Source organism: Puma concolor, chromosome B1, assembly GCF_028749965.1.
Source record: "Puma concolor isolate L17-30 chromosome B1, mPumCon1.1.hap2, whole genome shotgun sequence".
Classification (NCBI taxonomy): domain Eukaryota; kingdom Metazoa; phylum Chordata; class Mammalia; order Carnivora; family Felidae; genus Puma; species Puma concolor.
Window position 1 is genome coordinate 1307740 of NC_141670.1, and position 23485 is coordinate 1331224.

General features: G+C 51.8%; 1 protein-coding gene across 8 annotated transcripts in view; it reads left to right on the top strand.

Annotated features, from left to right (window-relative positions):
• DLGAP2 (DLG associated protein 2) overlaps window positions 1-23485 on the top strand; it is a 781526-nt gene that overhangs the window by 610195 nt on the left and 147846 nt on the right. For 5 of the 8 annotated variants that reach the window (XM_086703047.1, XM_086703050.1, XM_086703046.1 and 2 more), the window contains one exon: window positions 7319-7384. The exons of the other annotated variants lie outside the window; for them this stretch is intronic. In XM_086703047.1, the coding sequence (XP_086559173.1) occupies window positions 7319-7384 (66 nt within the window). The remainder of the gene's footprint in view (window positions 1-7318; window positions 7385-23485) is intronic. 8 annotated transcript variants of the gene reach the window in all.

Consider the following 23485-nt stretch of genomic DNA (forward strand, 5'->3'; position numbering starts at 1 on the left):
ACTGGCCCCTGGTGCCACGAAATGAACCCGCCCAGGCCTTGGAATATACTTTCTCAGATGATATCTCGTCATCGTTGATTTAGGGTTAATAGATAGGCTGTTAATCCCAGACTCAATGGTGACGTTGAGTTGAGGTGGAATCATCCTGCCAGTCCTGAAGTCATTAGAGCAGCTGAAAGGGCTCCTGTGAGTGGTCATGGACTTGGGTTAACTCTGTGGTGTGCGTGGGTTTGGTGGGTCATTACGTGTTGTTATGTAGTGTGGACTTACTAACAGGGTGAGGACATAGGTTGGAATTCAGGCCACAGCAAATGCCAGGGCTGTTGGTAAAACGAGGTGGCGAAGATAATGAGGGCGACAGCTGTACTGATGTTCGTTGGAGCGAGGGTGGCCCCGCCGGCTCAGTGGGTTAATAAGTGGCCCTCGGTAGGTTAGCTGTGAGTCCCACAGCCAGGGCGACTGGTTGGATAAAGAGGCTGACCGTCTCAATGGTTACAAGTATAGGAATTAGCTGAGCATCTCCTACAAGCCCCTTGGGGGAATCAAGCCAAGATTTAGCAGATGCAAGCACAGAGTGCCCTGGTAAAGTTGAGTGTCAGATAAACAACAGACACTGCAGGGGACAGAACAACAAAAAAATTACTCTTTGTTATCTGAAATTCAAATGTAATGGGGGGTCCTGTATATTACGCGGTGGCCCTGGCTAGGGACTCCTCATGAGCCAGCGTCAGAATGAGCTGCCCGTCAGAGACAAAGAACAAGTTTTGGTCCCCACAGTGTTCATGCTGGTCTCTGAGACTTTCATGTAATGTAGGTACGGGCAGTAATAACCTGAGGGAGGAAGGCCAGGTTTTTTTAGGCTTTATAAAAATGCCCCTCACTCTGTCTGTAAAACAATATTTCCAGTTTAAACATGATGGACAAATCTTCATGCAAACTTTGGCATAAAACCTTATTAAATACAGAAGGTGGTGCAAAAGATTTAACTCCGCATGCATTTGGAATGTAGACTTCAAACATATTATATAAAACATAATTAACGTCACTTTTGAAGTGAGTAATGTTCAACTTTCACAGCAGACAGGTATAGTTTCATCTCAAAGCCTTCAGATATTTAAATAAGAAACAGTCTGCTTTTCACTTCAGCATTTTTAAATCTTTCCCCCCAAGTCCAGAGAAATGCAAACGTTAAGTGGATGTTGTAGTTGGTCGTAACTGAACTCCTTGGAAGATGGTCTTGTGATTTATGTGAGTGCACGGTGGTGGGGTTGTGGTGAACATAACTTGATAAGCCTCCAGGCCTGAAAGCCAGGGCTGTGAGTGCTAATACCCACACAAGGTCTGCTCAGCTGCCTCCTGCTTTGAGAGCCTTTATTATCCTGGGCAGAGTTGGGGTTGCCTTGTTAGTGACTTTGAGTTGTTCTCTTAGCCTGACTTAGGTGACATGTAACTATTAGTGAAAATTCTGCAGACTTTAGGGGCAGCTTCTGCTGAGACTTGATCCTTGGTCCAAAATAAAATCGTGAGCATTTCTATGGCTTTCAAAGAAAAGCCATTAGTAATCACTATGGTAGCGGCTGATGGCACAGCTGTGAATGGAAGAAGGGGAAGCGAGCATTCAGGCTAATCAGTGTCTTTGTCCTAACAGAGCAGAAATGAATCCTTAATTTAAGCAGCCTTCAAATCCTGTCATTAGGGAAACGGCTAAAATGTAGGCTTGAGTATGCTTTTTTTAAAGTAAACTTTTAAAGACTGGAAGACTCTAGAAACTGGGCGGACTGTTGGATTGCTGAACTTTGTGGTTACTTCACTTTCTCAGTGGAGCTCACGGGGTCCTAGAAGCAGCTGCCAATTGTCATGCCTGAAGCCTGGGACTGCCTGGCACTCTGGGGTGTCACTGCGCCCGTGCCAGTAACACCAGTGACTCTTCGAGGCCCTGTGCTGTGCCCTTTCTGTCTATGAGGAGTTTCCTGACCGCAGCCACATGGCCAGGAAACTCAGCTTCACAGGGAGACCCATCCCTTAATCAATGCGCAGGTGGCGTTCCAGAGGGAGGCTGACACTGGTGGGGTGGAGAAGGCGGGGGGGCCAGATGGCGAGAGAGCACAAGTTTGCAGGCTCTGGATGGACAGAGGCAGCAGTTCCCGAGGGCAAGGCGCCCCATGACTTGGACAAGGCCTCTGTGAGCTGGGATGGGCCCCTGGGCTGCAGAAGGAACAGAACAGCCCTGTAGTGGGGCTGACCCCAAGGGAAGACCTGGGGTCAGCTGAGCACAGTGTGGGCGCAATGCATGGCCTTTGGGGACATGAGCCAGAGTTTGAAACCTAGACATAACAGCACATCTTCCAATTCCACTCCCATCAGAGCAAAGCCTCCTGTCCCTGCAATAAAAGAAAGTGAATGTCTTCTTCAGACACTTAGATGAAGTCAGCTTCCAATGTCTGGCTGCTCTTGGGCTGCCACATGTGCCCTTCAACCCTGTGGTTGTGCAGAGGAGCCTCGTGGGTGTCAGCACAGAGGGCTCAGAAGCGGACAGCCCTCCTCATGTGCTTCCCACCCCAGTGCTGCTCTGTAGTTTGGGGTTCTGCATGGGTCACACTTGGCAATGGGGCTGTCCCACCAAAGGGCTGTGCTCCAACATGCAGCATGGAGTCACGGTTCTGGTGAGGACAGGAGGGTTGCTTCACTGCTCTGGGACTTTGTCAGCTTGGTCAGGACACATGTCTGCCCTCCTGCCGCCACTGGGGAGCTGCAGGGCTCACACACACACACACACACACACACACACACACACACACACACACTGCATGGAGTGGGAGATGGGGCAGAGTGCCAAGCACAGTGGATAAAAACGTGGCATTTTGTTTCCTTGTTGTTTATGAGGTAGTGCAGTATTGGATTCCTTTATGCGGAGAAATCCAATATTTTCTTATGAGCAATTTCCCTTTTCATATACAAACATTGTTTTCCCTTCTACCTACTGTTTTGAAGCCTTTCCTGTTCCTTATTGTAGATTCCGAGTTAGCATGATTCAGAGACAACTATTCCCTTCCCCAAAGGTGTAATTTGTACCTGTGCTTACAAGGGTTTAAAACCCAGAGGTTGAACGCATGTGTCTTTTCTGAGCCTCGCAGTAAGAATTCACAGGTCAGGTCTTTATGAAATGAAGGGTCACTCATGGCTCACGCCTCCAACCAGCTGCCCCCACGCCGCGGCCTGAGAGATCCCTGAACTGCAGAGCCAGAGGCTGGGCTCGACAGGACTCTTCAGGGACATCACCCACCCTCCCCAGACCCCGATTTCTGCATCCATCATAGCAGAAATGAGCAGGTGTCCACTGACTTCCGTGAATGTTGGACTTCTTGAAGTTTGTCTGCCTGGGCACCCTTGAGCCTAAGTGTCCCTCACCCGCCCAGAATCATCTGTCTCACCTCTTCAGCCCCTTTGTTCAGGGGGGTTACCTCATTCCAATACCAGTTCAAGACAGTGGGCTTCCTCTTGAGGAAGGTCAGCGCAGAGGCCCCTCTGAATCAGACACAGGTCATGGCGGAGGCGTGAAGGGACCCAGAGACATGACAGAGGGAGCAGAACCAGTTGGGGCTGCTGGGAGCTGTGTGTCCTCAGGTCATGTACTCAGCCTCTCTGGGCCTCATGTTCCTCCTTGGAAAATGTCCATGCTGCGACCAGTTGACCCTGCTTGTGAGGACTGGCTGTGGGCAGATGCTGTGCTGCCTCAGTTTCCCTTCCAGCGAGTCTTACGGTGCTGACACCACTCCTGCGGTGACTGGGGGGGTAGAAGCCATGATGCCTGATGGAATGGCCATGATGCCCTGTGTTTTACTGCGTGTCGCCCCCAATGATCTCAGACCCCTCCCTTGTCCGCAGGTGATTCCAGAGACGTGAGGGAACTTGCCCAGGTCGCGTTGCGTCAGTGGCCGCACCCAAGTGTGTGGGGTGCTCATCTTAGACACACGCCTCGTGCACGTAGAATTAAGTGTTGGCTCTGGAGAAGCATGACTGACACAGGGTCACACAAAGGCCTGATTACGATTCGCCCCAAGGTCGCAGCAGAAACTGGGTCCCGTGTCAGATGGCACTGATCTGGGTGTCATTTTCAGGATGACAGAAAAATAAGCTGTGAGGTGAGTCTAGTCAGAGAGGTTGTAGGCTCACAGACCCAAGTTAGGGGTGTCCCTTCAGGGGTCATGGCAGTGAAGACCGACTTCATGACGTGCGTGTAAATACGTCGGTGGAGGGCTTCTAAAACTTTTCAGTCTGTGGCACATTTCTGTTTTTGCTAAGAAACCGCGACGGACGTTTTCACTTGATGTCAGATGGGCATTTCGTTTCTAGCACTGAGTACCACTCTCACCCTCGCAGCCTGTGCCGCTCTGCCCCTCCTGGCCGTGGAAGCCACAGAGCCAGGACGCTGGGCCAAGGCGGCCCACGGCCACCGGGTTCAGAAGGCCGGTGCAGAGCAAGCAGAGCCGCTGGCCCAACACGCTGCCCACGCTTCTTTCTCAGGTGACATTTGCCTTAGTGACATTGGTGAGGCAGAGGGTTCCCTTCCCGAGCACGGACGGGGCCAGAAGAAAGATCCCCGAGAGGATGTGCATGCAGGTGTCCCTGGAGCGGGCCCAGGGATCGAAGCCAAGGCCTGTGAAAGCGGGTGTCCGAGCAGGACGGTGTGGCCCGCCCCCCTTAGCTCGTCCGTCGCACGTCCGATGGCGCTCAGGGTAGATGCTGGGGACGGCAGGGCGGCAGGCACACAGGCACTGCCCGTGCATCTCCGCGGCACTGCCGTCTGGGTCAGGTTCCGGCTGGGAGATGGTGCAGATACGGGGAAAACACATTTAAGCTGAAAGACAAGGCCTGGTTGGGTGAGGCGGGACGGGAGCCACTGCTTGTGCCCACACCCACTTGAAGCGAAGCCTTATCAGCTAGGAGGCAAACCAGAGCCAGAAAGCTTGAATGCATTTACCCCCAACCCATATCCTAGTTTTCTAACCGTGAAGGGTTCGCCTGGTTAACCTGCTTCTAGGCCTTGTTCAATTTTGGTCTGATAAAGGACAAGAGCAGAGGCAAAATCGGCAGTTAATCATTCCCACCTTTAAAAGTCAGGACCGACTGGGGCGCTGGGTGGCTCAGTCGGTTAAGCGTCCAACTTCGGCTCAGGTCGTGATCTCGGGGTCTGTGAGTTCGAGCCCCGAGTCGGTCTCTGTGCCAACAGCTCAGAGCCTGGAGCCTGCTTCAGATTCTGTGTCTCCCTCTCTCTCTGTTCCTCCCCTGCTCGTGTTCTCACTCTCTTAAAAATAAATAAATATTAAAAAAAAAAAAAAGTCAGGACCGACCTTCAAACCCACTCACCGTCATCCGGGGAATGTTCTCGAAATACTGTGACAGGCCCGTGTTCAGCTGCGGCTAAAGCTTTGTGAGTGCCGTGTGAGCTTTCTGTCGGCGGCCTGCGTGTGCTTGGTGTGTTTGCAGGCCGGCCTCTCGTGCGTTTGGTTTCCACAGCCGGCTCAGCGTCCACTCACCCTTCCAGTCCGTTCTGCGGAAGCTTGCCCTATGTTGCTTTCTGCTGTGTACGTGTGTGTCTGAGCTAAGGCGAACGAGGTCTGCAGGAGGAGGCTGGCTGTTTTGGTTTATTCTCCTAATTCCATTCTTCCCCAACTAATGCAGACTGCTTCCAAGTTGGCCGCCCCGGCTGCGTGACCACGGTCGCCATGGCAACTGTATTTAATTAGAAGTGTGCATTCTGTTGCATTCGAGCTCTAAAGAGACGAAAGCACAGCCGTGTCTGGTCTAATGTTATACCTAACGTGCTCATCTGACGGGCCAGCTCTGGAGCAGACCAGTCACGAGCAGGAAGACACAGCTCCAAAGTGCACAAAGTGGCTGCTGCTGTGGGAAAATGGGGCGTGGTCAAATCACGTTAAATGACTTTAATGAGCTGTCTTGTAAATACTTGATTGACCCAGTTCACACACTACTCATATACAAAAGTATAACACATGTCACTTTTAAAGCAACGGCCGGCAGATCCCATAACATGAAATTCCACTGCAGGTTTGCGTGAGAAGTGCCCGTCGCCTCGGGACCATCTCTCATTGCCAGCCTTGCATCTGCCTTTCTTAACGTCCTGTAAACGTACGGAAAATGCTGATTTGCTGAACCGAAGATGGTGACAGCCCATGTGGGTTTGATCACAATGTACTAGAATGAATCCTTCTGCAGGCGACAGCATGGTTAACCATATTTAATATTACTAGCAGGATCTAAGCGTGGAATATTTATTTGCCTTAAAACTTACTCATGAACACCGGAAGCCTGCATAAGTGCACGTAGAAAAATTATATTTATGGGATATGTGCCAAAGTATGTATTTACTACATACGTAATGTATTGCCAGAAGAGCCCTTGCCTGAAGCTGCCCGTCTCCATATGGAGATTAGCCAGCTATGCCTCTCACCTCTGACTGGGTGTGGGGGTCCGGGTGGAGGCTAGGGCAACCCAGGTGGAGGCTAGGGCAGCAGACTGCTCTAATCTGGTGCCCCAGGGGCCAGCTGGGTAAAGAACCCAGGTCCCTGCATCTCCCTGGCCCTGCCATCCCATCTGGGCAGGAAGGGCAGTGCTAGATGACCCCCAAGACCTTTTACCCCCACATGATGATGTCACTGCAGGCACATGCTGTCTGCTTTTGCAGTATATGCCACTGAGCAACTGAACATCAGTGCCAGTGACCTGACATGGTCTCCCAACAGAAGGAGACAGATTTCATGTTTGGGATGTCGACCTTAAGATTAACTAATGTTAGGCGTGAACACGGTAACTGCAGGCTTTGAATATTGCTGAAGGAGCCTCAGTGTAGAACTTTATGGACAAGAGAGGTAGTGCCATCCTGGGCAGTGCAACGCTCATCCAGGATTCAAGGGGCTGGAGGTGGCGGAGGGGGGGTGGGGGATGGAAGCAGAGTGTGGCCGACTCTGCAGACGAAGTTTAATAAATCTGCAGAAGAGCTCAGACTTATTATCTGTTATTTATTAAACCCAAGGTATAGCGGAGACTCACGGACGCCCTGCCCGGGTGGACACCTGCACGGGACAGCCATGCACCACGTTCCAGTGCTGTGTTCATAGAGGGGGCGCCCGTGCCAAGGTTACAGCTTGGCAGGGACCTCTGAGCAGTGCCCTTGGAGCAAAGAGGGGCGAATCTCTCGTGTTTGGGCATTGGGGGTGCGGCGTGTTGGGGACGCGCTGAGCTAACTGCCATCCACTCCTGAAATGTATTAAAGAGTGACTCTCTCTCTCTCTTGCAGAGGAAGAGGGCGGGGACCTGGTCCAGCCGGGCATCAGCTTTCCGGGGCCGGCAGAGGAGGATCTAGGTAGAGTACACAGCTCGGCCCCGGTGACTGCACAGATCAGACACGGCGGGCACGCCCCGGGCCGGGTGGCGCTCTGCACCTCACAGACGGGATCCCCACCGCAAAAACGGGTTAAGCAAGCGTGTGACTTTGCGCGTCCTAATTTCAAGAACGGAGTAAGATGTGGTGAACATTTTAAATAGTTTGTAAACATTATGGAAGCTGTAGGTGAGAACACGTTTGCTCCAAATCACCACAGATGAATCGCTGAGGCAGCTAACTATTATTAATAATCATCAAGCTGTTGGCATCATTGATACGTGTGTGAGATGGCACCTCTTGCCTTTGCTCCCTTGTGACTAAAACTAGCTCTCAGTGGATCTGAGGAAGGGAAGAGCTCCTCATTTATGGTTCTTACAAGCTCTTTCACCCGACTTGAGACAGCAGATTACTGCGGGCCAGGCCAGCGCGCACCGGGGTGTGGATGCTGAGTGTGGCACGTGCCCTCTTGCCCGTAAGCTCCAAATTACCGTCACAGCGTATTTCCTGTAGAGATTTTCTTTTTATGCCACATCACAGACACAATCGAGCCAGTGCTCTTTTTGGCCATCTTCACTTGACGTGGATCATGCTTACATGAAAAGGGGCCAGTATTTCTGTAAGACATGTGGAGTGTTGAATAAATTCAACATCCAACAGCAACTGAGAAAATACGCCCTACCCGTGGCTCCATGCTGTCTGCCCCACGCCGTGCGATGGCCTAAAAGATGCCAAGCTGTTCTCCCAGGTCACCGATGGTCCTGGGCTGTCACAGCCCTCGGGGCTGAATTATGGAACATAAGAATGGTTTATGCTTGAATTTGAATTTTTCCTAATTTATTTCAGACCTTTAGCCAGTGAATCTATTGCCCATTTGATTGGCTTAAAGAATAATATTGGAAAGTCAAAGAGGCCATTTGTATAAAGCTGTGATTTCTTTTAAAGAAAATTAGGGGCACCTGGGTGGCTCAGTCGGTTAAATGTCCGACTTTGGCTCAAGTCACGATCTCGTGGTTTGTGCGTTCGAGCCCCGCGTCGGGCTCTGTGCCAACAGCTCAGAGCCTGGAGCCTGCTCCTGGTTCTGTGTCTCCCTCTCTCTGTGCCCCTTCCCTGGTCACACTCTGTCTCTCTCTCTCAATAATAAGTATTAAAAGAAAATTTTAAAGAAAATCAGAAGCAAAAAAATTTTCTTTTCAATGAGATTATAAATACAGATTTAGTTGTAGAAGAGTAACTATTCTCCACTGTGATCAAGTTCAAAATTAACTTCTAACTTGCCGTTCTAAACAAGCCTTTCTTTACTCAGAAATATGCAAACCAGGTTATCTTTACTTCTTACTAGAGAGCGAACTGACTCCTGTGGATGGGCGTGCATTATTTTTTGTTCCACTCGGTGGCGCTCTCCGTCACCCCGAGCAATCACCAGGAAGCAGGTCTAAAGAGGCGTCCGGTGAATGTACGATTCCGTCAACTTTTGTGTCACTGGGACTTTGGCGGTTCACCTGCACTCGTGCTGTATCTGGACGTCTTTAGATCACCATGTGCCTGTGGTGCCGGTTCCTTTCTGTGACCACCTCAGAACAGGGGACATGGGCCAGAACAGAGGAGGGGTGTGCGTCTTTAAGCCACATTTTGTGGCCGCCAGGGATTTGGTGCCGACAGTCAGCAGCCAGGAGGAACTCAGGGGAGAGCCAGGGCACATCCCTGAGAGCTGGTCCACCTTGGGGGAGACGCCTTTTCTCGGCTAAATCACGGCACGCTGGGCCTTGTGTAACACGGGACGGTGTCCCGGAGGGGCGTAGATGACCAAGCAGCGGCACAAAGCCAAAAGCTTGTGGGGATCACATTGGAAGCACAGGTCCCACCGTGTTCTTACTGCCGAGTCCCAGACGGGGAGTTTAAATATGTTCCTGGTCACGCGAACGGAGCGCGGAGAGGTAAGTTCAGGGATTGAAGGGGTCAGAGCGTCTCACTGGCAGCATGACATGGGCTGCATTGTACAGACACAAGGTATTTTGTCGTGTTGGTAAAATATGCACAGCGTAAAATTCATCATTTTGACCCCTTTTCAACGTGTGTGTTCGGGGACGTGGAATACATTCACAGTCACCCAACAGGGTGATTGTCGCCCGTCCCCAGATCTCTTCTCATCTTCCCAAACCCAGCTCTGCACCCAGGAGCAGGTACTTCCCGCCCCCCCACCCCATCCTCCTCTCTGCCTCTCTGAGTTTGACTATTTTAGATTCCCGGTCTGAGCGGGGTCATGCAGTATCTGTTGCTCTGTGACTGACTTCTTTCACTCTGTAGAATGCCCTCAGGATTCGGCCATATCGTAGCACGTGACGGAACTTCCCTCCTTGTTAAGGCTGCGTAATACTCCGTCGTGTGAATCGACCACATCCAGTCTGCCCCTTCATCCCTTAATGGACACGTGTGTTACCTCCACCTCTAGGCCACGATGCGTAATGCTGTCAGACGCACAGACTCTCTTCAGGACCTTGCCTTTGTCTTTTAGAATTGCTGGATCCTAAGTTTGTTCTGAGGAACCTCCGTACTGTTTAGGGACAGAAAGTGTTTGGTGAGCCGCTTGTGTGGTCTGGACGTGAGGGGATGACGATTACAAGCACGTCAAGACAGTTGGATTTTAGAGGCGGAAAGAAAGATGAGGATCTGGGGAGCGTCGGCCACAAGGAGCTCGCAGACACACATCCAGTTTTCCCACGCGTGGTGCTGAACGAGCAGGCGTGGCGTGACTTGGACCCATGCGGAGGTGGCCCCTGTCGGGGACATGCACCAGTGGGTCCGGCCATCCTTCTCAGCCCGTTCACAGAAACGCTGGGTGTCCACCGTGGTTCTCACTAGCCGGAGCCACCTGGGGAGTATTTAGAAATATGGAGACCCGGTCCCGCGCCGGGACGTTCCGATGCGTGGTTGCCTCTGAGGGTTCCCTGCGTGACTCGAGTGTGGCCCGGGGCAGGGAACGCTGGTGTCAAGGGCACAAACGATGCTCTACTCGACAGCAAGGAAGGCAGCTAGGGCGGCTCAGCGGGAGGAAGGGGGGCAGGGCTGAGTCATGTTCCCGCTGCTGCTAGAGTCGCTAATCAGGAACAAATGCCAACTCGTAGACTTTTTCTTTTTTTCAAGTCCCCTCTGCCTGTAGCCCCTGAAGCGGATGGGCCTTTACAGGTCTTCTGTCTTGAACGCACGGCTCTCCCACTCTCCTGCCCCACATCCGCGTTAACGGCCGTGGCCGTGGAAGGAGGACGCATCGTTTCTGAAACGTGTGGCCGCTCCTCAGGGCAGCTCGGGCCACATCCGTACAGCGGTGAGCTGACAGGAGGGGTGAGCAGTGCTCATTGCAAATCCCAAAATTGTCCCTCGTGACGGACAATTGGGTAAAGAAATAGGAGAATCGGCTCCGGCTCCTCCTGAGCCCCATGAAGGGTGCATGCGTGCTGCAGAGCTCACATAATGCAGCGTATGGAAGTAGGAAGATAAAGCAGGTTGCTTTAGAACTAATCTGAAGTCAGCGGTAAAAGCGAATTGATTTAGCACCTTCTCAATGACTACAAGGGAAGAGCCCACGTCTCCCAGGGAAAGGGTTTGAGGGAAGACCTTCAGACACACTGAGATCAGATTGCTCTCTCTGCCGGTCATTTTCGTGACACCGTTCTCTTGAACGTTATATTTAAATCAGATGTAGAGAGTTGCCAGTTTATAAGCATTTATGAGGACTGCAATATTGGCCTAGATTTTACGCTGGTAAGTGGGCTGCAAAGTGAATTTTTTTTTTTAATTTTTTTTTCAACGTTTATTTATTTTTGGGACAGAGAGAGACAGAGCATGAACGGGGGAGGGGCAGAGAGAGAGGGAGACACAGAATCGGAAACAGTCTCCAGGCTCTGAGCCATCAGCCCAGAGCCTGACGCGGGGCTCGAACTCACGGACCGCGAGATCGTGACCTGGCTGAAGTCGGACGCTCAACCGACTGCGCCACCCAGGCGTGAATTTTTTTTTAAAAGGCGACATTAAATGATCAAAGAAGAGTAGGTACATATTATATGAGACACGACACAAGAAAAAGGGGTGGACTCCGCAATTAAAAAAAGTACTTGAATGTTGAAGCAATAATTACCGACACAGCCTTCTGTGGGGCAGGTGCATATGTGGGGATATAGTCTTGTCTAGTGCCCCCCCACCCCGTTATCATTTCTGGTCTGCACACCATTTAACCACTTGCACGTCACACAGTATTTAATTACACAAAACTTATTTTCAAGGAACTCCCTTTTTAGATGGGGCGCCCGGGTGGCTCAGTTGGTTGAGCGTCCTACTCTGGATTTTGGCTCCGGTCATGATGTCAGGGTCATGGGAGGGAGCCCCGGGTCGGGCTCTGCAGTGACATCACAGAGACTGCTAGGGATTCTCTCTCTCCCTCTCTCGCTCTCTGCCCTTCCCCCACTTACATGCTTGCTCTCTTTCTAAAGGAAAATTTTTTTTTTTTTTTTAAAGGAAAACTCCCTTTTTAGAGATTTATATTTTGTGTCCTTTTATAAACACCCCTGGTCATCTTGTAGACATGTAGCTTTGTAACTGGATGGACATCCACACTTATTTCCTTAAGGGAAGTTCCTAGAAGTTTCTAGAAATAGTGGAAATGGTGCCATGTTTCTGTGCAGTGACAGTGTGTTCATTTGCTGCACCCTAAGCGCTGTGAAGCCCTCTTTCCATCCTTCCCTGTCCTTCCCTTGTCCTTCACCGCCACGCACCAGTACCCGTGGGAGCCCAGAGGCCACAGGGGCAAGAATCCTCCCCAGGGTGTGACATCCACAGTTACCATCACATGCGGCAGGACAGGGGGAAAGGTTAAACATCAGTCAAGGGAGCATTCCAAAAGACTATATAACCATTTCATGTTAAAACTTTATTTCTATACAAAGAAATCAAAATTAGTTTTAAAATTGCTAATATTTATTATTTGTGGAAATTAGGATGTTAGGAATTTACATCTAAATTTCTGAATTGCATTCCCTAGCTTTTCCCCTAAATATCAATTTTTAACTTGCACTATTTCCGAGCCTGGTTGTTACCAAGTGAATTACAGTATCTTTTCCCCGGGCCGGCCCCCTTCCTCAAGCAGTAAATCTTTATTGACTCATTCATGCTTCCATGCACACATGCCTTTGTCCTAGCTTGTTCAGGCCACAGTAACAAATGACCGCGGACTGTGTGGCTTGTAAACAGCAGCATTTATATCTCCCTGCTCTGGAGGCTGAAGTCCCAGATCAAGGTGCTGGGGATTTGGGGTCTGGTGAGGGTCCTTCCTGGCTCATAGACTCCGTCTTCCTGTGAGTCCCCACCCGGGGGGGTGAGGGGGCTTTCTGGGGTCTCTTTTATAAGGGCATTAATCTCTCATGAGCTAACCACCGCCTCAAGGACCCCCCCTCCCAATGCCATCAATGTATACATTTTGGGGGATGCAGACATTCAGACTGTAGCAGCCTTCATTCATTCATTCATTCATTCATTCATTCAAGTGACAAAGTTCAGTGTTTTCTGCTCTGTAGGGTGCTCCCACGTCCACGCAGACAACCACCAAGCTCCCTGACTTAGTTCCACTCGGTGGAGGAGTTAGAAAAAAACAAACCAGGCTGGTGTATAGGCTAAAGAAAGTGAGTTCAGTACAGCTAGAGAGGCACTGACAACGTTCCCTAAAAATGCAACAGGTGTCAAACTAGTGCAGAGCAAAGAACCAGACAGGAGGGTGAAGAAGGTGAGAGAGAAGCCACGCAGGCAGGCCTGAGCTCAGCAGCCGTGTGGGGCAGGGCCACCGGAGGACAGGCCACGTGTGCACCTGCTACTCAGCCCTCCTGGTCCGGAACAAAGCATGAGCCCACTGTCGACCCTGACTTGGAAATCCGACAGCTGTCCTTGGGGCATAAAACACATCAGGGTGTGAACGGGTAGTTAAAGAACCCGTGTAGAAAAAGTGTGCCCTGATTAGGATCCCGGCGCCGCAGGCCTGTGCGGGTGGGGCTCCTTCTGGAAGGCGAGAGTCAGTGAAGCACAGCTGTGAGGTCAGGTGTCCATCCCGCAGAGATGCACTGCACTCAGCAGGGCGCACGGTGTGTAAGTGCTCACACACACCAGGAAGACGCTGTCCCCGGCCTTACGGCCTCAGAGGGCCTGAGGGTCGCGACGTGCCCACAGCCGTTGAGACGATGTCACCCAGACCAGGAAGACGCTGTCCCCTGCGGGGAGGCCGCTGTGTCCCAGCATCTGCATCCCTGCACACGAGACGCCCCACACACACCCAGGCCCATGTGTGGCCATCCAAGATGCTCTCTGCAGCCATCGCCAGATGCCGCCTGGGGGCCCAGCCTCCCTCCCTGGGAACCGCTGTCCTGTCCCTGCACTGCACTGAAACCGGGGGTTTCTATTAGAAAACAAGAACGCACTTCACTCACAAGATTCTATTTTAGCTTTGAAGTCATTTAAAAAAAAATCCCACAAAGTACTAATCAAAAAGTAGCTAGATGAACTCCTAAATAAAATAAGCATCCAAACATGAGGCTAATGGCAAAAGCAGAATCGTGTTGGGCTCTGGCCTCATGATCCCCAGAAGCAGGTGTGGTGGGCACCAGGGACCGGGGATGTGAGGGAGGAGAGGGGGCTGGCGCCCAGCCGGAGGTGCAGAGACAGCCAGGGTGGACAGCAGCCCCGCCCACGCCCCCCACAGGGACCTCGCTTCCGGACACCCGGCTAGACTCGTAGTGGTCCCCTCCACCCCCGTCTGGACCTCCAGCCTCATAGGGGGCCAGCCCCCCACCTCCCTCCCTGAGGCTCTGCCACAGCCTGCCCAGCAGGTCCCTCCCGCAGAGAATCCGTAAGGAAGCGAGCTACTTGCATACGTGTATTTGCACACGCACACACATGCTCACACGTGTGCACACACTTGCAAATGGAAGCAACAACACGCAGAAGCCTTCAGCTCACCTTCAGAGCTGTGCCTTCTGAGACACCACTTTCTCCGTAATAGCACCTTGGGCCAGCAACGTCTAAAATCCATGTGTGATGGCCTCGCACCAAGTGAAATGGTCGTGGGTGGAAATAGATCAGGAGGGCAGAGATAAGGTGGCAGACGTGGTGTTTAATGAAGGAAGGTGTGGCTCGTCTGACCTTTTCCTAATTCAGTGAGAGATTTTCGCCTCATTTCCTGTGTCTCCTCATCTATATTGACACGACACTGGTTTTTAAACAGTGGCTTGGCAATGCGCTGATAGGCCATGAATTCAAGTGCACTAGCAATTTTTAAATTTTTTTAATGTTTATTTATTTTTGAGAGACAGAGCATGAGTGGGGATGGGACAGAGAGAGGGGGAGACACAGAATCCGAAGCAGGCTCCAGGCTCCGAGCTGTCAGCACAGAGCCCAACGCGGGGCTCGAACTCATGGACAGTGAGATCGTGACCTGAGCCGAAGTCAGACGCTCAACTGACTAAGCCCCCCAGGCGCCCCTTGTCGGTAATTTTTAACTGAAAAAGAAAAAGGAACAGGAATGTATGGAATGTGTAAAATGAACAAAATCAACGCACATCACACACAATAAGGGCAACTATCACTTAAGGAAACCGTGTGTGTGTGTGTATTAGGTTCCGGTATAAAACATCTTGTTTTTACAAAACTTTTTTTACAAAAAGTTCAGCCACCGAAAGACTGTCTTGCATAAAACCAGGGTGGTAGAAAGAGAGCGAGTTACGTTTGTGCCACATGTAGTGTTTGGGAACGAGAGGCCGTGTGGGGCGGGGATACCGAGGCAGGCTCTGAGGGCCGACCCCAGTGCCCAGGCAATTCGCCTCATTTCCCTGTGACTTTGATCCTCTTAAATACTTGTTTGTTTATTTTTTAAAGAAAAGGGGCAGCTAGTAAGACTATTTCCTACCTCATAACAGATTAAAAGATGGTAAAGATTCAATCTGATGACCTTAGCAAGATTTATCACAGTAAGTGTTCGATGAATATTAGCTTCTACCATAATTCTTATTATTGCAATGTTCATGGGTATTAAACCAAACCCGGGTATTAAAGAATGAGTTTGGGGAATCCGGGGGATGCAGGGATCACACACAGGGAGGACGGGCGAGACGCTCCGGGCAGGCCCCGGGCTTTCCTTCCTGCCATTTCAGAACAGGATTTCCACGAGTACTAAATTCATTTGCAAGTTTCAGTAACAGAGACGTGGACTTCTGGGATTGTTTTCAGATTCTGAAGGCTTTTTTCGGGTGGAAGGGTTTGCCTCCTCGAGTGCACGTGACGCCTAGGAGTGCTTGCGTGCTGGAAACGTGCTTGGGACCGAAGGGAAGGAGCTTCCAGGAGGTGTGAGTCCTTGGGTGGGAGAACCCGGTGGCAGTGGGGCGGGCTGGTCTGGAGAACGGCGGAATCTCCCTGGTTCCCGTGGAGGTTAGCCTGCGGTGGTGAAGCACGGCTTCCGGGACCCAGTGTATGAAAGGTCCGCTGTCGGGGGTCACCTGACCAAACGTTAGGCAGCTGGGGAACCTGGTAGTGTGAGAAAGAGGAAAAGTAGAGGATGCACGAGGTTCAGGGCATTTTACCAACTCCGGATGGTTGTGGTGGTGGCTTCAAGAGTGAGGGGGTGCCAGCCGCTTGGCAGGTCAGAGGACAGAGAAGTGCGGGAGACGTGGGACAGGAAGGGACTGTCTCCAAGCACCTGCTCTCCACACTCCCTGCCCCTCGGGCGACAGGGTCGGTCTCCTGGCCAAGCTGCCTGATTGCCAGTCTCTGTGCAGGTGAGGAGCAGCCACTCTGTCCGAACAGAGCCGAGCCTGGTGAGGTCGTCCCGCAGCTTGGGTCCCGCTTCCCTGAGGAGGACCCCATGTGTCACAGACCTCATGTCTGGCCCCGTATACCGAATGCTCTAACAAAAGGCATGTGCATTTGACACCTGAGATGGGATTAAGTGTTAGGTAAATAGTAACAAATTGCACTTCGAATAAGCACGGGCTAGCATGCACGTGAGCGTATGTCCATTTGCTTAACCGGCCTGCACTCCGTTTTATTACGTTTTTATGTTAATGCCATTACGGTATTGTATTTGAGTCAGGTGTACATACAGTGATTCGTCCCTTCCGTAGATCAGCCAGTGCTCATCAGAGCAAGTGCACTCCTATTTTTTTAATGTTTATTTATTTTTGAGAGAGACAGAGCATGAGCAGGGGAGGGGCAGAGAGAGAGGGAGACACAGGATCTGAAGCAGGCTCCAGGCTCCGAGCTGTCGGCACAGAGCCTGACGCAGGGCTCGAACCCACGAACCGTGAGATCATGACCTGAGCTGAAGTCGGACGCTCAGCTGCCTGAGCCACCGGGCTCCCCTCAACTGCACTCCTTAATCCCTATCACTTATATCCCCCATCCCCCCCACCAACCTCCCTCTGGTGATACAACATCAGTGTGTTCTCTGTAGCTAAGAGTCTGTTTCTTGGTTTGCCTCTCTTCTCTTTTTTCCCCTTTGCTGGTTTTTTCTTAAATTTCTCATGTGAGTGAAATCCTGTGGTATTTGTCTTTTCTGACTTACTTCACTTAGCATAATACTCTCTAGATGTCCTTGCAAATGGCAAGACTTCATTCTTTTGGATTGCTGAGTAGTATTCCGTTGTATGTGCACCACATTTTCTGTAGCCATTCATCAGTCAGTGGACACTTGGGTTCTTTCCATTGGCTACTGTAGATAATGCTGCTGTAAACATCAGGGTGCATGTATGCCTTTGAATCAGTATTTTGTAGTCTTTGGATAAATCCCTAGTAGTGCAATTGCTGGGTCATAGGTTAGCTCTATCTTTAACTTTTTGAGGAACCTCCACACTGTTTCCAGAGTGGCTGCACCAGTCTGCATTCCCACCAACGGTGTAAGAGGGTTCCCCTTTCTCCACATCCTCACGAGTTGTGTTGTTGATTTTAGCCGTTCTGACATGTGTGAGGTGATGTCTCATTGTGGTTTTGATTTGCATTTCCCTGATGGCTAGTGATGTTAAACATCTTTTCATCTGTGCGTTGGCCATCTGGACGTCTTCTCTGGAGACCTGCACACCTTTCTGATGTCAGCAAGGGGAGTTCTCCCCTTTAATCTGTAGAAGCCTCCCCCACACTTATTCGTCCTCTCTGCACCTGTTACCCAGGCCACCAGTTAATTCAGGGCCCAGCCTTCCTCACGTCCAAGTGTGCCCTCTTCACTGCGATGTACAACTGAAACATACATGTCCATGTGGACACAGACCTTCCATGGAGAGGATGGCTGTGGTCACGGCAGTGTGTCCACAGGCAGAACAGGACCTCGAAATCTGTTTAGTAATAAAAACAGAAGCGATGTGGCCCAAGTCTTATCGGGGTAGAATAAAAAACATGCATGTTTCAAATCATGAATTTGATATAAAATGAGTACTGGCTATAATTTGCGTTAAATGTTTAGCTAATGACATTGTAGGCAGCTCCCTTGCATCAGGGCCCCTCAGACCTGTTTGGTGCCAGCCCACGCAGGCAGGGCAGAGGCCCCAGGCTCACGCATACACCCGGTGGTCCCCAGGCTCCCAGTGGGAAGAGCACTGGGTCCAGACACCGCAGAAAAACTCGTTACACGTGTAGCGGACGGCCAGCTGCTCGCAAACAGACGCCAAACACATGGTTACATTATAGGAGAGGACTATGCGCTTATACACAGAATGTCTTAACAAAATAACACCCTCCAAACTCAAAAGTAACCCAGGAATCATATTATACTCACCCCGACAATGTAATCAAAGTTATTTATTTGACATCATTTCCTAAGCAGGATGTCACCAATGAAATTAAATGTCGCTGTTCCCACAAATTGTGATACAAATTACGAGAGGTATTAGGGACGGAGGTGCAAGCGTATCTGCTTCAGCCATGAGTGTGTGGTGATTCTGTCTTAAGCCTTGGCGCCTTGATACTTTCATGTCTGGTATGAGGAAATCAGAGTCCCGAAGCCCGGGACATACTCTTGAGCGCAGGCAACATCTGGCAGCAAAGCAAAGATGGTCACAAAACGTCCACACTGCAGGCCAGGAACAACGAACAACAGAGCACAGGGCTGTATGTCCAGTGGAGCAGTCCTCCTGGGAGAGGGTTCTGGAAACCCGCCGATGACGGACGCCTGGGAGCACCCGCCCAGCACAGGTCCCCAGCCCTCACACCTCTTCCTCACTGATCTGAAGTCTAGTCGGACAAACCGTGTGAACATCACCCACATTCCTGGAGAAAAGTGACATCCACATGTCTCCGGTGCTTCCGGTGCTGGGAATTCTGGCCTGGGAACTGGCGTGTGGCCACGCCCTCCTTGCTGAGAATGTGGGGCGTCTCAGGGGTCCCCGTGGGCCGGGCCCGGCCTGTGTAGAGTCACGGTGGAAATGCAAGCCTGTGTGTTCCCGGACTACAGCAGTGCAGGAGGGAGTGTTGTCACAGGGGCCGTCTGTGTGCACCCTAGCCCCTGGCACATGCAAGCCTCCAGGGAGCCGTGGGAGCCACCCCTCCCCTCCCAGGTGCTACAGCCCTCCTCACGTAGAGATCCCCAAGTATACCCCGCTCCTCAGTTATCAATAAACCATCACAGATCCATAGGAAGTCGTAGAAAGGATCCCACTCCCAAGACGACATGGAAATAAACCTGGCAGGATGTCTCACGCTACAAACGTGACCGGAAGGCTCAAGGATCCATTGTTCACTCATTCGTTCCTTCGTTCATTCATCCAGCCACCCAGCCACCCAGCCATGCATTTGCTCATTCAAGTATTTATTAAAGCCCTGCTATGCACAAAACACAATTTTTTTAATGTTTTTTATTTTTGAGAGAGAGAGAGACAGAGTGTGAGTGGGGGAGGGGCAGAGAGAGAGGGGGACACAGAGTCCAAAGCAGGCTCCAGGCTCTGAGCCGTCAGCCCAGAGCCCGATGCGGGGCTCACCCATGAACCCCAAGATCGCGACCTGAGCTGAAGTTGGCCGCTTAACCGACTGAGCCACCCAGGCGCCTCCACAAAACGCTATGTAGATTTTGAGCCAAAAGATGCAAAGAACTCTGTGTATTCTTTCCAACTCCTTTCAGAATGGTTGTTTTAGGCCATGCAGAGCATGTAGGTTTGCCTTAACTAACAGGCATCGGAGCGCCTCCGTGCAGAGCAGAGCCGGGCGGGCATCTGCTGAGAGCACACACTGCCGTGTGCACGGCATCAGGAAGGCATGAGACCCAGCACCTAATGAGGCAGCCAGCAGGGAGGTGGGAGGCATTGGAAGGGATACAGTGCCCGCCGCGAGTCTCAGATGAGATGCTCTGTGCAGCATAAAATGTCCTCTCCTCCCCGGATTTTACATTCATCCCTCGTATGTTTTCTTCGCTCGCCAGTCTTCCCAGGAGGCCACCTCCAGCCTACAGAATGAAGTGAATTCTGAGCAGCCTAGGTATTTTTAAATAGCATTTATGATCTTTCTGCCTTCTCTTACTCCTGGTAAAGAATCTGCAAATGCAGCTGAAACTCCATTTTTAAGACTCCATGAAATTATGGAAAATGCAGTTGGGTTGTAACCAGACCAAGAGGACAGGGGAAGTAGCTTGTGCTGTATGGAAGAGTCTAACAGGACAGCGTACGAAGCGTTGATATTTAAGTGACTACTGAAAACTTGGTTCGGGTGGGAGTGTGCTCGGAATCTGTGTGCCCACTTCCCGGGCACATCTGCATTCCAGGCCCTGTTGGGAGCGTGTGGCTTGTCTTCTCCGCAGCCCTCTGTCAGCCGGGGTTTCAAAGGTGGGGAAGGTGACGCCCCACGTGGATCCAGCAGGGGAGAGGTCAACGCTGAAAGCCTTGGAGAGGGCCTGGGTCATGTACCTGTGTGGGTGACTAATGACTCACCAGAGGCACGGAAGTCGGTGCTGCATGGTGCCTTCCCTCCATTTACTGCGAGAGAGACCCTGCTGAGAGCACGTGGCGCGGGTGGTTTCTTGTGAGGGGCAGGGACAGACCACATTCCTCTCCAGGTAGACACCGCCTGAGGTCAGCACTCTCACTGGGGTAAGGATTTAACATGTGACTCGGGACACACACCCAGTCTGTAGCAGTAGGCGGCCAGGGAGAAGGCTCTGTGGGGGTTGGAGGTTAGGAAAGAGAACAGGATGGCGTGTTAGGAGGTCCCGACTTTGGCCGTGAGGGCAGAAAGCCAGGGAGGACACCCAGAGTGGAGCCACGGCTGCAGCGATGGGTGAGGGAGTCCCTCCCTGGACCATACAAGCTGCCCCCCCCAGGCAGGGAGCCCCTCCCCGGAGCACACAAGCTGCCCCCCCACTCCCGGGCAGGGAGCCCCTCCCTGGAGCACACAAGCTGCCCCCCCCCCAGGCAGGGAGCCCCTCCCCAGAGCACACAAGCTGCCCCCCCAGGCAGGGAGGCCCTCCCTGAAGCACACAACCTGCCCCCCCCAGGCAGGGAGACCCTCCCCAGAGCACACAAGCTGCCCACCCCCCAGGCAGAGAGCCCCTCCCCAGAGCACACAAGCTGCGCCCCCAGGCAGGGAGCCCCTCCCAGGAGCACACAAGCTGCCCCCCCAGGCAGGGAGCCCCTCCCAGGAGCACACAAGCTGCCCCCCCACTCCCGGGCAGGGAGCCCCTCCCAGGAGCACACAAGCTGCCCACCCCCCAGGCAGGGAGCCCTTCCCCAGAGCACACAGGCTGCCCCCCACCCAGGGCAGGGAGCCCCTCCCGCCTGGCCTGTGCCCTCTCAACCAAATATAAGGTGAAATCCTGGCTGCTCTTGCAGAGACACTGAGATCTTATCCCTGTCCTCGTGCGCACATGCACCTGCTGAAGCGACCCGGCCCGGGGCAGGAGCTGTGGGTCCCGGGGCGCGGCCGTGCCAACCTGCAGCCAATGCGCTCACACGCGCGTCGTCAGGAGCGCAGACGCGGCAAACAGTCTGGGCCCGTCCACCTGTTGCTCTGGGAGCCACAGATGCGCGTTATGTGTTTCGTTTTCAAAAATAAGCCTTGGCTTTCTGATGTGTCCCTGAGGCAGGGGTGGAGCCCAGACGTGGACTCGGGGAGCACTACATGAAATGACCGTGCCGTGGTGTGGAAATTGCCAGAATGAATGCCTGTCGTTGGTAACAACACACTTAACTGAATTTCACTCCAGGCGGATTTGTGGACTGTTTTGTCGAAATGACATCTGTGGAGAAATTTAGAAGTGATGACTGCCGATAGCGGCTGCCAGATTAGAGGCTGCTGTATCTCAGACAGTGCTGACGCGGGGCGGTCCCGTGGACGTGTCCGGAATATTGAGTGTTACGTCCTCATGTGACTTGTCCTCAGCCCTTAGTCTTCCTTTGGGGCAGGAAATCACGTTTGCTGACGCTCGGCCTGAGCAGGATGGGCCACTGTCCCAGATCGCGTTCTGCTCATAATGAGATCTGTCTGCTTCATTCGTATTTACTGGGATAGAGAATATTAGCTCTGGGGGGTTTGGGGTTTGCTTTTGTCTTCAGGTTGTGTGTTCTTTGGTGTGGCAGACAAGTATGTGCTTAAAATGGACTTTTAAACTACGCGTTGTAAAAGGAAAGTGCAAATTATCACGTGATGCACGTTTTGGTGCTATAAACACACAAGGTACGTGGAATAGAGCTGACAGGCTCTGTCACTGCCCTGGAGACTCATGACAGCTGTGGGTAGTATTCCGTTTTCTAATACAGAAACTGAGTCTCAGTCAAGTGAATTGTCAACGAACGGATCAGCTAATAAATGACCGAGCCATGGTGTGGACCCAGGGCTCTTGGAAGCATTAGGGTTTCCAGTGGATCTGGGGTCAGATAATAGACATTTGATCCCTCCCTGCTGTTTATCATGGATTTAAGTAAGTTATTGAATCTCTGAGCCTTCCTTTTCTTAATTTCCAAATATTGTCACAATCACATGTGAATTCTGCAGCAGCCCCGAGGACCAAATTAGGCCAAAGTGAGCTGTATTTATTCCAGTCACCTCTTTTGACTACGAAAGATAATTTTTAGTTATTGTTTGTATGTGTGTGTGCACGTGTGTGTGTGCATGTACACACTTCCAGTGCTGGACGATCACCACGTACTTAGAATCACTCAAACAAGACCAACCGTGGCTGGAAGGTCACCTGCGTCTGAAAGCCATTCAGTTCTGTACCAGCTGCCAGGCACTCGGGCGACAGCAGCCAAGACAAACAGCACGTGTTCCTGCTGTGATGAGGTCCACCGTCTGGGGAAGAGATGTGGACGTTTAAATGGTAAGATCCGCCTAGCAGCTGTCCCGGGTTCAGAGCACGTCCCCTGTGACGTGTGGACAGCGGACGGGATTTCCAGTAAACTAAAGAACGCGAAAGTTAACTTAGCTTTCGGCCGCCTGTTTCCATCCTACGCCCAAAAACCAAACTGTCCAAAATAGAATCCTGGTCCATATGGAAATCTTTGTTTCAAATCTCAAGACCTACGCTTGGCCAGCCGAACAATGGCTCCAGGTGGACTTGGTGGCTCAATTCTGGTGTTGTGCGTGATGAGGTTCATTAACCCAATTTCTGGAGTGGGCGAGGCAGGCTCGGGATTCAGGGACCCTGAGTTTTGAAGTTGGAAAGGTTGCTGAAGTCTCTTTCTGGCTCGATATTTTAATTTCATGTTTAAGTGGAGTCTGTGGCCAGAGAGGCCCACCCTGAGTCCTCTGTGCCAGGGATGCCACTGGGTCCTCACTCTGCCTTTGCTGAGTCCCTGCCTCACTCCCCGTGTTTCATATGCCAGCCTTACCTTGAGCAGACTCACTGTCAAGATGCTCTGCATGTGGCTTGTGGGATGCCGTGCCTGCCTCTCAGGCTGGAGGAGCAGGTCCTGGGAGCTGCCAGGATGCCTGCTTACTCCCTTGGCCGGCATGACAGGTCGTTCTTATGCAGATCGGGGGTGGGGGCTGAGCTGGGCTGGCACCAAGATCCCAGACTCGAGTCCAGTGCTTTGGGTTGGGTGTGGACCATCACTGTCATGCTGTGCCTCTGTGACACCTGAG